The 18,048-nt window shown below is 39.5% G+C and overlaps 1 protein-coding gene and 1 long non-coding RNA gene across 5 annotated transcripts; one reads left to right on the forward strand and one right to left on the reverse strand.

Annotated features, from left to right (window-relative positions):
• Window positions 1–4,569: 4,569 nt before the first annotated feature.
• On the forward strand, window positions 4,570–12,247 carry LOC115594778 (solute carrier family 22 member 5-like). Of its 4 annotated transcripts, none has more exons than XM_030439029.1 (12): window positions 4,570–4,630; window positions 6,176–6,485; window positions 6,875–6,978; window positions 7,077–7,231; window positions 7,885–8,056; window positions 8,314–8,440; window positions 8,806–8,906; window positions 9,093–9,307; window positions 9,406–9,522; window positions 10,159–10,341; window positions 10,658–10,793; window positions 11,948–12,247. In XM_030439029.1, the coding sequence occupies exons 1-12, from the start codon at window positions 4,581–4,583 to the stop codon at window positions 12,024–12,026; spliced, it is 1,749 nt and encodes a 582-aa protein (XP_030294889.1). In that variant the 5' UTR covers window positions 4,570–4,580; the 3' UTR covers window positions 12,027–12,247. The 4 variants fall into 4 exon arrangements, with proteins under 4 accessions (XP_030294889.1, XP_030294888.1, XP_030294886.1 ...); XM_030439028.1 differs by lacking the exon at window positions 4,570–4,630 and adding an exon at window positions 4,998–5,529; XM_030439026.1 differs by lacking the exon at window positions 4,570–4,630 and having other exon boundaries at window positions 5,557–6,485.
• LOC115594780 (uncharacterized) lies at window positions 9,374–15,587 on the reverse strand. Its single transcript, XR_003986553.1, has 5 exons — window positions 15,439–15,587; window positions 14,688–14,774; window positions 13,484–13,562; window positions 9,692–9,825; window positions 9,374–9,598 (listed from the first exon to the last, which is right to left on the reverse strand). It is a non-coding gene; the product is annotated as an uncharacterized LOC115594780 (long non-coding RNA).
• Between the last annotated feature and the right edge of the window lie 2,461 nt (window positions 15,588–18,048).

The following is an 18,048-nucleotide window of genomic DNA, read 5'->3' on the forward strand; positions in this document are numbered from 1 at the left end:
GAAGTCTCACAATTGCCTCCTCTGCGGTGAACTTCTTCCTCCTGGAGACCTTCATAGAGACCTTCCATAAACAGTGGACCAAATGCAAGAATGTCAGGGGTAGGTACACTTTCACTCAGTTTACTGTCGTTCACATATTTTTCAAGACACCATAAAAACGTTGTTTTAAAGCACACTTGGTTAATAAGATGAACTTGCTTCCTCAGTCACGTGAGAACTGGACGTACAGATATGAAGTTACAGTGGTTTTAGTATGTGCTGATTCACATCATGACTACTTCAATAACAGAGAATTAAAAAACAGACATATGCTTGGTTTTTACCAGTCAAAACAAAAGCATAATAAAAGAACAGAAGAAAAGCAGAACATTTATATGTATAAACTGCCTTTTATTTATCTGTGGGAGCTGTGTTGCTCATTGGCTATTCTGACCACAATGTTCCTTTTGATTACAGGTTGTGCAACGGACCCAAAAACAAGAAATATATATAAAACGAAGGAAGTGGCAACCCATCCACACAATGTGAGACCACATGTCCACTGCTAGAAACTGTGTTTTGTTTAAAAAAACAAAATATTTTTGTACTTATATGATGCTGGCTAGTTTCAAATGATAGAAATAATAGGAATTTTGTAGAAGTATTTGCAAATTTTTGTATGAACTGAAATCAAATGTGTAATTAAAATATGAACATTTGAACTCTCCTCATACAGTCTAAGTTGTTTTTGTCTTTCAAAAAACAGTGCCTGAATGAATATGGATTTCTGCATTTTAATGTTGTGCAAGCTCTTTTCACTTTTGGGCATTTTGGATATATTTAAGAAAATGATACGGCTCTCAGGACTATACTGTAATATGTGGCTTCAGTCAGCAGTTGATGATCTTAGCTTAGCATAAAGACTGGAACAATACAGTTTACCTAATGTGGACTGGTTGAAGTTGAATCCAAATTTATGAAACCTACAGTTTATTTTCCAGCCTTAGTGACTTGCACAAGGTCAACTGCACCCACACAAAGAGAAGTACTGTTCTACAAAGGCATGCTGTTCCTTCTGGGTCAAAGTTATGTGTAAGTTATGTTAATGATTTCTCAGCAGCCAGATTATCCTACACAATGTTGGGATGCTGTTACTGTTCTACATTCGTCTTTCTGCCATAGTCAGCGTTACTCTCTTTTCAGGCCTACACTGATTACATTACTTTCCAACCACTCCCTACTGTTATTTTGCTATTTTAAAAATGAAGACTTTGTTGGACAACTGATGCTACAATTATAAACTCAAAACTTGAAAATAGAAGTCACATTTCACTTATCTGAGCGGAGTAAAGACAGCTGAACAAAGAGATGATTATTTCTTGTCAAAGCGAAATGCAAAAGTGTTAAATATTTTGGATTTAAATCCATTGCCTATAGGGTTCAATGTTATCTAATGTTAATGAGGAGCTAGGGGTTGGTTACCTGACTGATGGGTTGGAGGTGTGCATCCTTTCGTCTGCAGCTCTTCAACTAACAGCTGCTTCTTGTTCCGTTACTCCGACAAACTGTATAAAGTACTCCCTGACATATTTGAACTGATCTGCCGTCGACAAATGTAAAAAATGAATTTTTTTTGCTCTGTAGATGCATTTTTGATAAAAGTTAGTGGTAAGTCCTAAACTCACTGACCACATACATTTCCTGTCACTAGCCTACTTCAAAATAAAAGCCAGTTAAATGTGTTTAATATGAAGCAGTTGGAAATGTTCAGTTTTCATAAGCCTGTGTTACAGGAAAATGTCGTCACTGTGGCAACCCTATAGGCTGAACTGAATATGTCCGGACAATTTTGAAAAGATGAAACACTTTGGAGTAATGTGGACTATCCATATTTGTTAAATATACTGAATCAATGCCTGTGATGACAGTTTTTCAGTTATACTGGTTATATTTCTATTATATTCTACTTTAGCCCACTTTCCTATTTCTTAACTTGTTTTAATGTTTTGTTTCTTGATGTCTTTCTTCTTGTTTTTAATGCATTTTAAATTTATTTAAATTTCTTTTGATGTGATTTTTATGCCACTGTGAAGCACTTTGAGTTTCCTTGTGTCCCAATTGTGCTATACAATGAACGTGCCTTCTTTATTCTATCTTTAAACCATCCATCAAGAAAAGTAAAACAACTCAAACATATTTATATGCTTGAAAATGATAAATGTTAAAATAATTCTTCAATAATTTAGAACTGGAGGAAGGAGATCGGAGTCAGCTCAGAGTGCAAACAAGGTTTCATCCTGTACAAGAGGAGCAACCACAGAGTAACACCACAGGTCTGTTACAAAGAGAGGATTCAATTTCTGTGGAGGAAAGCATGATATGTATCTGTCTCTGTGGGTGTGATTTCACTCAAAGAGCTACTAATGTATGCCCTCCGGCACTTAAAGAAATAATTCACAGGGAGGTGAGAAAAACATTCAGGAGTTACCTGATACCTTATGTGGGAGCAAGAACAAGTCATAAAACAAGTTTGACAGTTGCGTTGAACATAGCTGTGTAAGACTTCAATTCATGGACTTCTCTACATGGAATAGAATTTCCATCACAATAAACTCTCTTTTCAAGGATTCCTGGAATGATGTTTCCTTTCATAACACTTTACACACTGGCTGCTTTTCTCTTGTTTCTCCAGTTCTATAGAAAACATCTGAATCTAGACAGTACATATATTTGAAAGCTCTTTGCAACACATCAAATTGTGCATAAGCTAATGTGGAGTTACACTTTTTTTCCAGAACGCTCTACAGTATGAACTGTAAATGTCAAATCAATTGCAAATCAATTCTATTTATATAGCCCCTTAAAATCACGATCACATTGCCTCAATGGGCTTTACAATCTGTACAGTGAGACGACATCCTCTGTCCTTAGACCCTCGATTCGAGTGAGGAAAAACTTGCCATGTTGAGGAAAAAAAAAACTTTTAACTGGGGAAAAAAATAGAAGATAGAAGAAACCTCAGGAAGCGCCACAGAGGATGGATCCCTCTTTCAGCACGAAGAGACAGGCAATAGATGTTGCATGTACAAAAAAGAGCAAACAAAATCTCAGTTTACAAGTAGTGTTGACAGAATATCTGAGACAGATTATAATTTAAGTAGTGTGTGGATCCAGGAGATGACTGAGACGGCCTAGGCATCGCCAAGTGGTGCCCAAACCGCAAAACCTCCACTGTGGTGACCTGGAAGAGGGCAGGCCACACAAGATAATTAGCAGTAAAACAGAGAAGAGCAATGATCCAGCGGAGCCCAGGATATAACAATCCATAATGCATCGATATGTGAGGCAGCAGGAGCCAGGAGAGGTAGTATTATTGCAAGAAATGCATTGTGTTCTTTCCGATAGGTAAGACTTTAGCCAAGTGAGAGCCAGGCCAGAGGTGCCAAATTGACTATCAAGTCGGTCTGACAATATGCCATGATCTATGGTATCAAATGCAGCGCTGAGATCCAGTAACAGAAGCACTGAGGTAGATTTTGAGTCCATAGTCTTCTCTGGAGACTTTCAAAAGGGACTTAAAAACCCATCTTTTTAATAAGGCCTATCAGCTCTAAAATCAATCAATTTTTTATATTTTATCTTATATGTATCTTTTGTTTATCCATTTATTCTTTGTTTTGTTTGTTCCATTTTGTTAAGTGTCCTTGGGTACCCTGAAAGGCGCTATAAAAATTAAATGTATTATTATTATTGTTATTATTATTATTATTATTATTATTATTATTATTATCATTATAGTAAACAGAATGTCATTTACCACTTGAGTAAGGGCAGTTTCTTTTCAAAAGTGTTAAGAGCTGAGATTAAGCGAGAAACAGCAGAGGCTTTGCCAGAGATGAAGAGATCATTTTGATTCTAATCTCATCAATTTTATTGCAAAAAAGAAATCTGAGAAAAAATTTAAATAAGGGTGCACAGCTCACATACTGGTATTTGAGTAAGTTTAGCCAAAGTGTCGAAGAGAAATCTAGGGTGAAATATGCTGTTCTAGCAGCATTACGAGCGTGTTTATAATTAAAGAGAGAAACAAGTACTTTTTCACAGGTTCTGTCACAGTTGCAAAAGGAGCCAAGACCCCAGGCAATTTATTACTGAGTGTTACCGCTGGAGAAGTGCCAGAAAAACTTTACTTAGAGGGTCAGAAGGCTGAAGTAAATATTGAAATTCCCGATAATTAGGATCTTGTCTGAACAAGTCACAAGATCTGCAAGAAATTAACCAAATTCTTCTAAGAATTGGGAGTAAGGCCCTGGAGGTCTGTAGATTACCACCAAGTGAAGGCCTGTTATATGGGTCAAGCTCATTTTCTCAGCGCAGGAGGCACTTTTATGATAGCATCAAAAACGCAATTTTTAAAACACCAAGAAGGCTCGACACAACATGAAACTTTGCTCTGGTATCACCAGGGTTTCTACACATGAACACGAGCATTGAGAACATTGTTTGTGTACACAGAGTTTGCTAAAAAGAAAGATTTTGAACAACGCTTTAGGAGTGTTCCACCTTAACTGTCCTCCATGTTACGCCACATTCTGAGATCAATGCTTCTCGGCTGCCATGACGACTGTGAGCGAAACAAGCTACTGCTAATGTGAGTTGTTCAAAAACTTTCTTTTTAGCAAACTCTGTGTACACAAACAATGTTCTCAATGCTCCTGTTCATGTATGATACCAGAGCAGTTTCATGTTGTGTCGCGCCTTCTTAGTGTTTTAAAAATAGCGATTTTGATGCTGGCATTATGCACTGAGAAAATGAGCTTGACCCGAAAACGGAAATATGGTAAATCTTCAAAGTGCCTCTTTCATCGTAATTATGCTTTTACACGAAGTCTGACTCATATACATTCACAAAAAAAGGGGGTTTTAAGCTCATTGGAGTGGCAGTTTCCAGTGACAGGCCATTCAGCGGAGTTCATGGTTGATGATTTATTAAACTGGCAGGTAGGGATGATGAGATGCAGTAGTGATTAGCTTTGGTATTTTATTATGTAAGACTGTGTAAGGTGCTTGCTGAGACATTTCCCCGCTCCCCAGGAGAGAGTGGCGTGAGAAGGTGACAGTCCCGATGTTATAAAAGAACGTTTTCAGTCTTATATTCTGCACTTTATCCCTGAGTAGCCATATTAACTAGGCTAGTAGACTCCATACCAGCACTAGCTGTATCACCAGCAGGTTCTCTTGTCACCTGCGACCTGCCCAGCGCTACATCCCCGGTGTCAAACCGGCTTCAAACACCTGTCAATATCGCTGGACAAAAGAGCAGCGCCGACTCCAGTAGGCCGGGGGCTGTCTGCTCTCAGCAGGTGGGGGTAACCCCAGAAAGAGGGCCAGTTATCCACGAAAATGTATCCCCACTCATAGCTGTAAGCCTACTGTGCACCAGTCCGTCAGCAAGACCAGCATGTTGTGTTTTGGTGTTCCGGTGACTTGCTCCTGCACCCTCTCTCCCACGCCGCGTCCGACCGAGCGGGGACAAACTCCACACAGCAGGTGCGAAAGCTGTGTTCACTGTAGTGGTGAACGGCACAAACCAGTAAGCTAAGCTAGGATGGGGGAAAGCTAACCGGGCAGAAACAGGCTACCCAGTAACAGAGGATCGGTTCTTGAAAATACGAACGTGCTTTAAAAGTCTAACAAAACCAGTGGGACTGTGAAAGATTCAGAAGTCGGGGTATAAACAACTAAGACAGGTAGACAAGTAGAGAGACACAGAAGACAACAATACAACAGCTCCCGATCCCATGGAAGTTAAGAGGTGGATGTCACAATAAGCAGCATCATTTAAATTCATGTACTATCTCCCTCCAACCCACCCCCCATGCTTATAAAAGCCGAACTCGTCGTGGTGTGTTATAATCTCCCTCCAACCCACCCCCTATGCTTATGAAAGCCGAACTCGTCGTGGTGTGTTATAAGCCCGCCTCAGAGCAGTCGTTCACACTCTCCTTATTGTGCCGCTCAGTATTGAAGAACTGTCTGCTTATTGTTCCTCCTTTCTTTCTTCTTTTTATTTAAATATTGATAATTTTGGTGAAGTAATGGGCAAGTTAGAAGTTAGAGACTATGACAGCATTACATCTTTTCTTGGATCTTGGGGACCCTTTCAGCTAAGGATTTTTTTTGCCCTGGCCATCAGCATCCTCCCGAATGGCTTAGTTGGCACCTACGTGGTATTTGTAAGTGATACTCCACCTCACGAGTGCTACATCCCTGATAACTACAACATCAGTGAAATGTGGAGAAGTGTGACGATTCCACTGGAGACAGTCGATGGCATTGAAAAGCGCAGCTCTTGCTCGAGGCTTAATCTGGAAATTGTCAAGAATTACTCCCAGAATGAATTCATGCCAAATGTGGATGTGAATGTGAGTGAAATTCCTTTGGAGAGATGTCTGGATGGCTGGACATACAGCAAGAAAATCTACCAGTCAACTACTGTCACGGAGGTGAGTGATCCCCTGCAAAATGTTTTCAAGGTTTCCACAGAGAAATTGTATTGAGAAATTACAAAATGGTATTTTTACAAAGGCCAAACTAAGTTAAAGGCCCAGTGTGTAGGATTTGAGGGGGATCCATTGGAAGAAATTTAATATATTATTATTTTTATCATTATCATTATTATTAAGTGTTTTTTTTTATTATCTTTTTTTTTTACCTTTCAACTTACCATGTGTTATCAATTTGGAAATAGTGTACTCATTTATACTTTTTGTTTATTATTCACAGCTCTCCTGCAGTTACAATAAATGATAATGCTGGTGCTAGACAGTGGATGTTGTTACTGTATAATATTGATGACTAAAATCGTGAAAAGAATAATGTGTTGATTTTGCAGTGGGACTTGGTGTGCGAGAATGGATACAAATCTCCACTGGCCACCTCCATCCATTACGTTGGTGTGCTAGTTGGAACGTTTATCTCAGGCCAGATGTCTGACAGGTACTGTACTGTACTCAACGTTGTCTTAAATACTCAAATTTTGCTGTTACAGGTAAAGAAGGCATGTAATTAACTCAACTCCTGTATTTATTATGCAGATATGGGAGGAGGCCATCACTGTTTCTCATGATGGTTCTTCAGACTGTGGCAGTCGCAGCGCAGATATTCTCTCCGAGCTGGGAGGTCTTCAGCTTAATTTTCTTTTTCGTGGGCGCGGGTGGATACTCCAACTGTATCATTGCATTTGTGCTGGGTACGTTTTCCACAAGGGATTTCCAACATGGAGAATTTGACACTGGTTGATGTGTTCACTTTGTCCTTAGAGCCCATTGACCTGAAAACAGAAAAAAAATCTGTAATATTCTGGTTTGAAACTTAATGGGGATCCTAGTGTAAAAAAAAAAACGTACATACAATGTATCGGTGTAGTATGGAGCCCCTAAAGAAACGTGGGGGAAAAATAAAGAAAACTTAATTTTTTTTAGACTGACTGCTTCACATGCCCAAATTATGCGCGACAAGCAGTGGTATCCTGAGCCTGGGATATTGTTTAGAAATTGAAGTTTGATAGGTGAACAATATTTTATTCATTGAAGTGTAGTTATGGTGAACTAGACTGCATCATGATTAGGACTCACAATGAGGATACACAGAGCAGACTGAAGACAGTGGTTCTGTAGTGTATTTTTAAAAAATTGTGCAAGAATAAAAGACAGGTGAATTAATGTAGACTGAATGTATGTTTAAAGAAAATATTCAGTGCCTATCAAAGTAGGTCTGGGTGGTAAAAGGGCTGTAATTAGTGCTTAACTTTGAAAGTTGCATCCTTGGTGTGCCTCTCATCTCATACTCTCTTGCTTTTTGTCATTGATCTCACATGAATCTCTATTAATTTATCACCTGCAGGTACAGAAATTCTAAGCCCAAAAGCTCGAGTGGTCTTCTGCTCCCTTGGGGTTTTCATGGGCTCCGCTTTGGGATACATGGCAACGCCACTTGCAGCTTACTTCTTCCGTGACTGGCGGTTGCTGCTGATTCCCATGGCTGCCTCTAGTCTGATCTACGTTCCTCTATGGTGGTAAGAATAATTATATATTGTATTTTACACAGCAGCCTTTACATGCTTGGTTTAAGTAAGAATTCTCCTCAGGCACAAACAGTGGAGACAAATATCCCTTAATATATACTGAAAACAATTGCTGCTCAGTTTGGTTTTGTTAGTTTGTCCTGCATCTCTGTGTGAATCTCAGAATCAGATTCAGAATCAGAATCCTTTCATTGTTATTGCACAAGTGTACAACGATCTGCTGATGATGTTGTACCCTGTGTTTTAAGGTTAATCCCAGAGTCTCCTCGCTGGCTGTTTAACCAGGGAAGAGTGGAGGAGGCTGTAGCTATACTGAGAGAAGCTGCCAAGGCTAATAAAGTAGAGTTTCCAAAGGCCATTTTTACACAAGAAGAGGTAAATGTCTTAGCTGGTTCTTATCTATGACATGTAATACAGCACAGCACAACACATCATAAAATAAAATAACATGACATAATTAAATATAACAATACATAACAAAACACAACAGAACTTGACACAATGTCATGCAACATAACACAACATAACCACGACATGACACAACAGAAATTTACACTACATGACAAAACAGAACTAAACACAACACAACATAACATAACAAAAGACAACACAACACAACATAACAAAAGACAACACAACATAACAACATGACACAACACGACATCACATAATCTAATGTAACACAACATAACACGAGATCCTTATTAACTCTTATAACTGTTTTTTATCTTGTTTTTCAGATTGAAGATGCACTCACTATGAAAGACAAGAAATACAACATCTCAGCTATCCTGAGAAGCTGCAATGTCTTGTCTGTTACATTGCTGTGTTCACTTCTGTGGTACGTCGACGATTTCCTCACAACATACAGTAATTCCTGTACACCAAAAATCAATAAAATCAGTCATGGTCACACTTCAAACCTTCCTTCACAGCTCATGCCGAAATTAAAAAAACTGTTGGTTATAAAAAAAATGTGTTTCCCATCCTATTTGTATTCACTTCTTTGTTTTGAATGTCTCTGCAGGATCATCATCACCATTAGTTACTACGCTCTGCTCCTCAACACATCAAACCTGCATGGTGACCCTTACGTAAACTGCTTCCTGTCTGCTGTGACCGAAGTACCAGCTTACATTTTTGCCTTGATACTGCTGCAGTACTGCTCCAGGCGCTTCTGCCAATCATCTACACTCTTCCTTGGAGGCGTTATGATCTTCTGTGTTCACCTCATCCCAATAGGTACATCTGAAATTGTTACACTTTGTTGTAGGTAGTTGAACCCAAAAGCAGACGATGAGGCAGAGAGTAGTGCAAGGTGTTTTATTTGACTTCACAAGGTATCTTGCAGGTGAAGGGGGGAGAGACTCAGGCTGAGTCTCCATCCGGGTGGTGGAAGGAGGACGAGACGTTGCTCATGTTGGCACTGGTGGTTAGCATGGCGAGTAGGGACTCAGGTGAGCGCAGGGCAAGGCTGCAGAGAGCTGGGTTGCTGGAAGTGGAGACAGTGGTAGCTGGATATGCTGGTGAACACTGGAGGTAGAGCAAAGAAATGTTAGATCCCCTGAAGACAGCACGAAAACAAAAGTAGTTACACTAGGAGGCAATAAAGCCAGAGCCATGTACCACATCTGACTGACAGCAGGTAGAGTGAAGGCCAGAGTTTATCAGCTGGCACTGATTGCCATCCTGCTGCAGGTGTGTGTGTGTGTCAGCACCTCCGGTGAATGGAAAGCTCCGCCCAGCCTCTCAGCGCACCTCTGCAAGCACAACAGAAAGCAAAACACAAAAATCCACCACAGAATTATGACAGAAATGTTTCAGCTCAACACCTAGACAGGAAAAGTTACTGTGAGGTGGATTCATATTGTCACCAAAACTGTAAAAAATTGAAGAGTCTACTGCTATGACAGCTCTGTGAGGCTGTACTAAATGCTAACGTCAGCATACAAACACAGCCTCCATGCGAGCAGGTGTATCAGTTCACCATCTTATTTTAGTGTTTAATGGACTCTACTTTTTTCTTTTAATTATCATTTTTGTAACCTTTTTTTCTTTGCTATAATTAAAGTTATTATTTTTTATTTCCTCAGATCTCCCGGCTGTGTCTGTGTTTCTCGAGATGTTGGGGAAATTCGGCATGACATCTTCATTTTGTATTGTGTATGCCGTTTCATCAGAGCTCTTCCCCACTGTTATCAGAAATACAGCAATGGGATGTTGTTCCATGGCTGCTCGTATTGGCACCATCATTTCCCCCTTCATCGTTTATCTTAGTAAGTATATTTATTTTAATTTCTTTCTATTTTGAGCTTGTACCCCATGATAAGGTTTGTTTCTTGACCGAAATAGCTGCAGTAATAATTTCTGCAGAGCTGCAACAGTAAGTCAGTGTTAGTCAAGCAACACAATAATTTATCAACAACTATTTCGATAATCATTTAATTACTTTGTTCGTTTTTCAAGCAGAAATGCAAAATATTCCCTGGTTCCAGCCTCTCTGATGTGACAATAAGCTGTTCAATCATTTGTCAGTTTTCTGATGTATGTTTTCTCCTTCCTTCTTGTTGTATTTTTGGCTTATTTTTGCAGGACAGTACTACAGGGCACTTCCATACATATTGATGGGAAGTTTGGCCATTTCTGGTGCTGTCTTATGTTTCCTGCTGCCAGAAACTTATAGGAAGCCTCTGCCAGAGACCATACCACAAATGCAGCAGATATGCGGGTGAGTTTACACACTGAGGCAGGCTACGAAACGGAACTCAGTGACCTGTCTGTCTATTAATCCATCTCCTTCGCTCGGTTTCAGTGCTATGGACACGGCGTGTATTTACAAACACACAGATTCTAATTTAGCTGTAGTCATTTGGCCATTTTACAGCACAAATGTAATCATATTAATCATATATTTACCGTACTTTCCGGACTATAAGTAGCTACTTTTTTCCCACGCTATGAACCATGCGGCCTATACAACGATGCGGCTAATCTATAGATTTTTACGGGCTAACGGCATCCAAGGGTCGCTCTAGCAGGAAGTGTAAGAGCGAGACAGACAAGTGGAAGAGACAATGTGCCGAGGAAGACGCTAGTTTGTGTTTTGACCAGTCATTTTGCGCATCATGCACACACCCTCATCATGGAAAACACACAAAGAAATACATAAGATGCAGCTTATAAGTTAAAGGCAATCCATCTGGCTGTCGAAGAAGGAAATAGAGCTGCTGCACGTAAGCTTGGTGTCAATGAATCGATGGGGAGAGACGTTGGAGACGGCAGCGTGAAGAACTGACTCAATGCAAAAAGACGATAAAAGCTTTCATAGGTAATAAAAGCAGATGGCCCGAACTTGAAAATGTTCTTGAAGACTGTGTGAACACACAGAGAGCAGACGTGGACACCTGCGGCTTATAGTCAGGTGCAGCCTATATATGTACACGTTTTTTTTTCACTTAAAAATGAGTTGGTGCGGCTAATATTCAGGTGCGCTCTAAAGTCCGGAATTTACGGTAGTCACCTTGGCGAATGAAACCACATGCCAACATAGTTATCATCTTGTTGTCACAACTCACACATTTCTCTCTCTCTCTCTCTCTAAGGTAGATTTCAAATGCATCCAAAATTTGTTAATGGCCGAATAACGAGTATCTTCAATGGGAAATATAATTGATAACATTAAACAGTGTTTTTCTGGTTTTCATAGTGACAAAGAATGTGCGGAACCCCGGATCCTGTTCCAGCAGGATTATTACCATTTGTTACTCTTAGATGTGCAACATGCCAAAATGTGTGCATTGTTATAAATCCATAGTTAAACAATTCACGTTTATGTCTCTGCTGTTAACACTGATGTTAAATGTCCTCTTAATGTTCAAACAGGAGACGAGGAAAGCAAGAAAAGGAAGCTGAAAAAGGAGAGAGCGCCAACGATTATCAGTGTAAAGAATCCAAATTGTAGTTAGTTATGATTCTTGTTTTTTTTTATTTAGATTTTGTTCCTTTGTTCTTTGTTTTAGTGTCAAAGGTTGTGTCATGGATGACGGTGGACAAAGACTGTAACCAGACAACATCTGGCCAAATGTCCCAATTTACAACTGCCTTTGCATCCTACTTAACTTACTGTAAACACATTGCTTTAAAAAAGTGATCATTAAAAATGTTTCAAATGAATACTGTGAATAAGTGCTGTGACAATTTTGTGCGGAAATTCTCAACTCTCAGCATGTTTTAATACGTCTTGATAAGCCTGTTTTCAACTTTTCTATAAATGACTGTGGATTGATACGGTTCTCTTAAATGAAGGGAGATTAATGGTGTAAGCTCTTTTCACTTGGCAACAGTTTGATCCTTGTGTAATTGGGTTTTATAAAAGCAATGTCTCTGTGAAGACAGATATATTTTATTGCATTCACAAGAGAGAAGTACTCTTATGGCGATTTGTCCCTCATAAATCTCCATTTTCATGCCTGACTGGACTGGTTGCTGCACACACTTCAAGTGAGCTCTCTTAGCAAGACAATATTCTAATTTTATTAGTTTGTTTATTCTGATTTGATAGACACGCTGTTAACATTTAGTCATTCAGCGAGCTGCGACTCTTAACAACAAGCTGTTCCTCTATGCCTGATTAACAGTATAACCATGTACTTACAGAATAAACTTTTAACTAACAGATAAACAAGGACGGTATTGTGTTGAATAACAACAGTATGCACAATCAGCATCCAATAGTTAAAATAACAGAAAGAAAGAGAAAAGGTGAAATTACAGAGAAAGAAAATAAAAAAGGCTTTTGAAGTTACCAGAACAGCTAATACAACATACATAACGTTGATGAATTTAGATAACTCATAACTACGTTAAAACCCACACTTGAAGGGAGAGTGAGTGAGGTGGCTTCCGGCGTGTTGCAATCATTTTTTTTGCAAGAAACACCTGATAAAGGTCTCTTTTTTAATCGAGTCAAGCTAAATTTGAAGAGAGTTTAAATTGTGATGGGTGAGCAAGACACACTGATCTCAAACATCTCAGAGGCTAGAGGCAACCGTGGCTTAAACACTGGAGAGCATTCCCAGAACGTGTAACTAAGTACCAGTCCCTTTTACAGGACATAGATAGGCTCAGCAATCATTTACATCCACTATTGCGAAACTGTGGTATGAGTACCACTGGTGGTATGGAAGCTCCCTCTGGAGGTATGGTAGGAGTCCCAGATGGCACTGAAAAACGCAGCTCTTGCTCAAGTCTTAACCTGGAAATTTTCAGGAACTGCTCCCAGAATGAATTCATGCCAAACGTAGATGTGAATGTGAGTGAAATTCCTTTGGAAAGTTGTCTGGATGGCTGGACATACAGCAAGAAAATCTACCAGTCAACCAGTTGTGTAAAGAACGAGTCCTGTCTCTGCCATCTCACCTTATGACTGTGCTATTGATCTGCACCCTGATGAAGAAGTCCTTCTGGTCTCCCCTCGGGGCTGGCTTCTTCTTTGTGACTAAGAAAGATGGGTCAAAATTACTGAGGACTAAATGACAGTTAAAAAATAAATACCCACTACCCCTGCTCGATCCATCCTTCGAGCCTCTGTGTCATGCCATTTTCACTAAACTGGTCCTTCAGAATGCCCAACCCACTGTACGCATTCGTGAGGGCGACGAGTGGAAGACAATGTTCAACACTCTCCTTGGTCACTTTAAATACCAGGTGATGCCTTCCGGTCTCTCTAATGCCCCTGCTGTGTTTCAAGCCCTTATCAATTACATTGAAATGGAAACAGGAAACTTACACACCAAACCAACTAGCAAACAGAACAGCACACACACATACATGCGCGAGTAAACACACACGCACATTACACAATTTTTAGGAAAGACGTGGAACAATTAGGCGAAGAACATCTTGACATTTTGGTGATGATCCAGATCATCACTAAGTAACTGTGTAAACAGGTGAGGTATAAATGCTTGGTCAGCCCAGCAATAAACGGAACCCACTTTTTACAACCCCCGCTCTGTGTCAGTTCTTCTCAGAATTTCGGCTTCAACATATACATGTTGTATGCATTTTGCTACAACAATGGTATTATTTTCATTTTAAAAGCATTATTCCTATGTAAAGTGTTTGGTAAATAGTTGTGTTTGCTGTAATGATTTATTAGGGGGACAAGCCTGAGGGGCCGAGGGACCAGCGGTGCTAGGAACCCTATTGTAATCGTTAAGATTTTGATTTTGATTTTTCTCCGGCTAAAAGTGGTGCTGCAGGCTAAACCGTGCAAGGGAGGGCGGTGCAATTTGGAGGGTTGGTCCAGACTCCTGCAAATATCTCAGACACAAAAAACTACATATATCCGTCTACAGGGGGCTCTATAACCTAGGAAAACACGTTTTTGCCTATAGCTCCCAAACCCTATGTTGCACATTCAAATCCCCTTGTATCCCCAGATTCCCTGAATGGAGCTGAATCACTTTGCAATTGGCCACGCCCACTTCCGGTTAGAAAGTTTTTTCGCATACTCATTGGAAATCAATCATGTCAGCATGTTCAGCAAATTATGAATTAACTTGCATGGGTAAAACAAATACGATTAAGTTTACACATCATCATTCAAACCTGCACCTACTTTGTACTTGTTCTTTAAATTGTCCCACTTATTTGTGGCCTGCTGGGCTCGACCTTCCCCGGCAGGCCCGTTGTTTCCAGAACTGTTCTGAACACAGAGAGAAGCAAGAGAAAAGGTAAACACAAGATCACATTAACACAGTGATGCAAAGATTTACAAAAAGTGACATCAGGACTGACAAATGGGCTATTTATTATTTATTATCTATTATTGCCCTGCTACCATCAAATGGCGGCAGAATGTTTTGCCCCTGTGAAAAAGGTTCTGACCTCAGACAGTGATGAAGCTCTCTGTTTGTTCCCTTAAACAAAATGAAATGTAAAAGACATGTTGTGTTATGTCAACCGACAAAAGGGTTCTAATACAGCAAGAAAAATCTAAGGATAATCATAAACTTGGCTCTTTATTCAATTCAAACAATTAACTAGACTTTAAAGTTTTAGAGTCTGGAAATAAAGCAGGGATCACAGCCTGATCTAAATCAGTTCATCTTGGTCCATCTATGTATATTAAGTAAAAATAGTCCATAACAACTCAACAGTCCCAATAAGATAAAAGATATAAGTCAACCTCTGAATGTCTGACGTTTGAAAGTGAAGGCTTTTAAGGCTTTACTTCCAAAGGCATCAAGTTGAGCATTATTATTAGTATTTTAACTGACATTTTGGGGTTTTTTAGGTCCCTTGAAGTTTAACATATCTGGCGTTGGATGTTCAAATAAGTAAAAACCAAATATAGACCCAATACTTACATTTAAATGCGAGATCTGTGCCACTTGAGGTCGCCATTATCTATTTCCTTCTTCACCTAGGGAGCGCAAAGAATTTTGGGATATGTGAGGCCGTGAAGGATAGCAGCAGTGCATCCTCCAAAAGGGGTAAAAGGAGGTAGCATTTGTGGGCTGCACTGAAGGAACCTTTGAATTGGGACAGCCTTCGGGTGACGTTGTGACATAATTGGCCTTCAAATGCGGCCTCCGAAGTATGCAGACCCGCTACGCACACACGCACCGCTACACCCCTTAAAGGGACCACACCACTCTTGTAACACACGGAGTGGGATCATGTAATAATGAATGAAGCACATGCACCGGACCCCCTTTACCGGTATCAAACTGCAAATATCTTTTTATCCAAAACATATATGCAAAATGTACAATGTTAGAGGCTATATATTATGGCATACAGTATATCTGTTATCAGTGTTGGGGAGTAACGAATTACATGTAACGACGTTACGTAATTTAATTACAAAATGTACGTAATTGTAATCCGTTACATTACTGGGAGAAAATATGTAATTAAATTACAGTTGCTTTTGGAAATTTCAATGATTACAACTTAAGTTACATTTGAAAAATCACAGCAAAAGCTCGGATTTATGAAATAGTTTTTCGCCCCTCCTGGATTCATGTTTGTTTTTAGTTTTTTTCATATCAATATCCTCCTTCCAAAACTGACGCTTGTGATTGGCTCTCTCTGGTCATGTGCCATTCGACTCAACCGACAAACCGTACGGCGGCAGTCAGACTCAGCAGCAACAGTGTCGGCGGCGCACAAGATGTTCCTGGGCTGGAAACACAGAAAACACTTCATACAGACAGAAGCCAGGCTTCCCTGTATACAAAGGTGGCTCTCTGTTAACGCGGCTAGATCACCATGGTAACTTATGCTTAGCTCATAACCTGGCCCCGACCAGGTTCTGTTCAGAGTTTAATCATAAAATCGGCTCTAAAAGCGCCGCTGTTTCACTATTTAACTCATTTACAGCTGGCGTCACCTTTCCTTTGAAAGTCCAGTGGAGCTGGATCAGAACATTTGTACGGAGGGAGAGATCGCGCTGACCCGCTGCTGTTTACTTTCTCTCTGAGCGTCTCTACAGATGTTCAGCTGAGGGGATACGCTGCTCAGCTGATGATCCGACTCGCGTCAGGAGGTCATTTATTAGGCTATAGCCTATTTACTTTTATATACAGTCAGTCACCACTGAAAGAAGTTGTGCGCTCGCAGCAGGACAGATAATTTAACTTAATGTGGCCATGAATAAATGAATAGTTTCGCCTGTTATGTGTTGCCCAAACGCAGTAAATCTTGAGTAGGTCTTCTCTGTTTTCTCACATTTAAAAAGGTCTTTGTACAGAGACAACATGAGATTTGCTTGTAGCTACAGCACCTAAAAAACCCACTGTAACCTATTTTCATAGCACACCCAGCCTCGCTTTCAATAAAACACACACTGGCATTTTATAATTGCGATCAGTGAAATATATGAAAACAATCTAAAACACAGTTTAAAACAACAGTTGTTGTTGCTCTAAAGCTTTATATTTAAAAGCAGCTCAATGTAGAGCTGTCAGAAATTAAAATCAGCCTCCTCTTGTCATATTTGCAGCAACACTGTTGCTTCAGGCTGTGATCAGGCTTTTTATATCGCTCATACTCTCTCCATTAAAACAACCTGCTCCTCTTGGCTGAAATCAGCCCGTTGTCGCTCCATTTAGTGAGGAAGTGAGCCTCCTTCAGTACAGGCCGAAGGTCAGACTCATAATATATGGTTCAACCTTTGAACTGAAAGGTTTATCACACTATAGGTCTTAAAATGTGAAAATTCTAAATTAAGAAAAGTAATCAAAATGTAATCAAATGTAATTAGTTACATTACTTTGAGAAAGTAATTGAAATAGTTACACTACTATTACATTTTCAACAGGGTAACTTGTAATTGTAACCAATTACATTTCCAAAGTAATCTTCCCAACACTGTCTGTTATGAACACAAAGTTAGAAAACTTAACAGTGACAAAACGTATTTTTTTTACAAAAAATGGATGCAAAATTACAGTGTTGCCTGTAATGTAAATTATGGCATATTTCTGTTATAAGCAGGGTGCAGGAGTATTTAACAGTGGAGCAAATTATTTCCAGAAAAAAGATAGAAAAATGACAGTTTTGACTGATATATATAGTTATGGTATTACGCTGTTCTAAAAATTGTATTTACATTTTCAGAGTTTACCGGTTTTTACAGTAGTAGTTTTTGTTTTTTTACTGTAAAATCTACTATTCTGTTTATATGGCCATAGAAGATGCATATACTGTCTCTTAGCCATGCTGTCTCTCCACCCCAACTGGCATCTTTTTTCTTTTGTCTTTTTTCAATGTTTTTTATCAACTGATTATGGGCTGTCCAGATGTCTTTTCTCAATGACATTTATCAACAAATTCTGGTTGTCAATGGACGATCAGTTTGTGGGCAGTATGAACATCTATTCTCAACTAATTCTTGTTGTCAGTGGATGTCTAAATGATGGCCTGACTGGACATCTTTTCTCAGCATTATTTATCTACTAATTCTGGCTGTC

This window comes from Sparus aurata, chromosome 13 (genome assembly GCF_900880675.1).
Source record: "Sparus aurata chromosome 13, fSpaAur1.1, whole genome shotgun sequence".
NCBI lineage: Eukaryota > Metazoa > Chordata > Actinopteri > Spariformes > Sparidae > Sparus > Sparus aurata.

What these genes read in the sequence shown, in the direction of transcription:
- LOC115594778 (XM_030439026.1), top strand. Translation starts at nt 6,078, where the DNA reads ATGGGCAAGTTAGAAGTTAGAGACTATGACAGCATTACATCTTTTCTT. An exon ending in CCATTTTTACACAAGAAGAG is followed by an intron (nt 8,441 to 8,805) that starts GTAAATGTCTTA and finishes CTTGTTTTTCAG; the next exon opens with ATTGAAGATGCACTCACTAT. An exon ending in CAAATGCAGCAGATATGCGG is followed by an intron (nt 10,794 to 11,947) that starts GTGAGTTTACAC and finishes ATGTTCAAACAG; the next exon opens with GAGACGAGGAAAGCAAGAAA.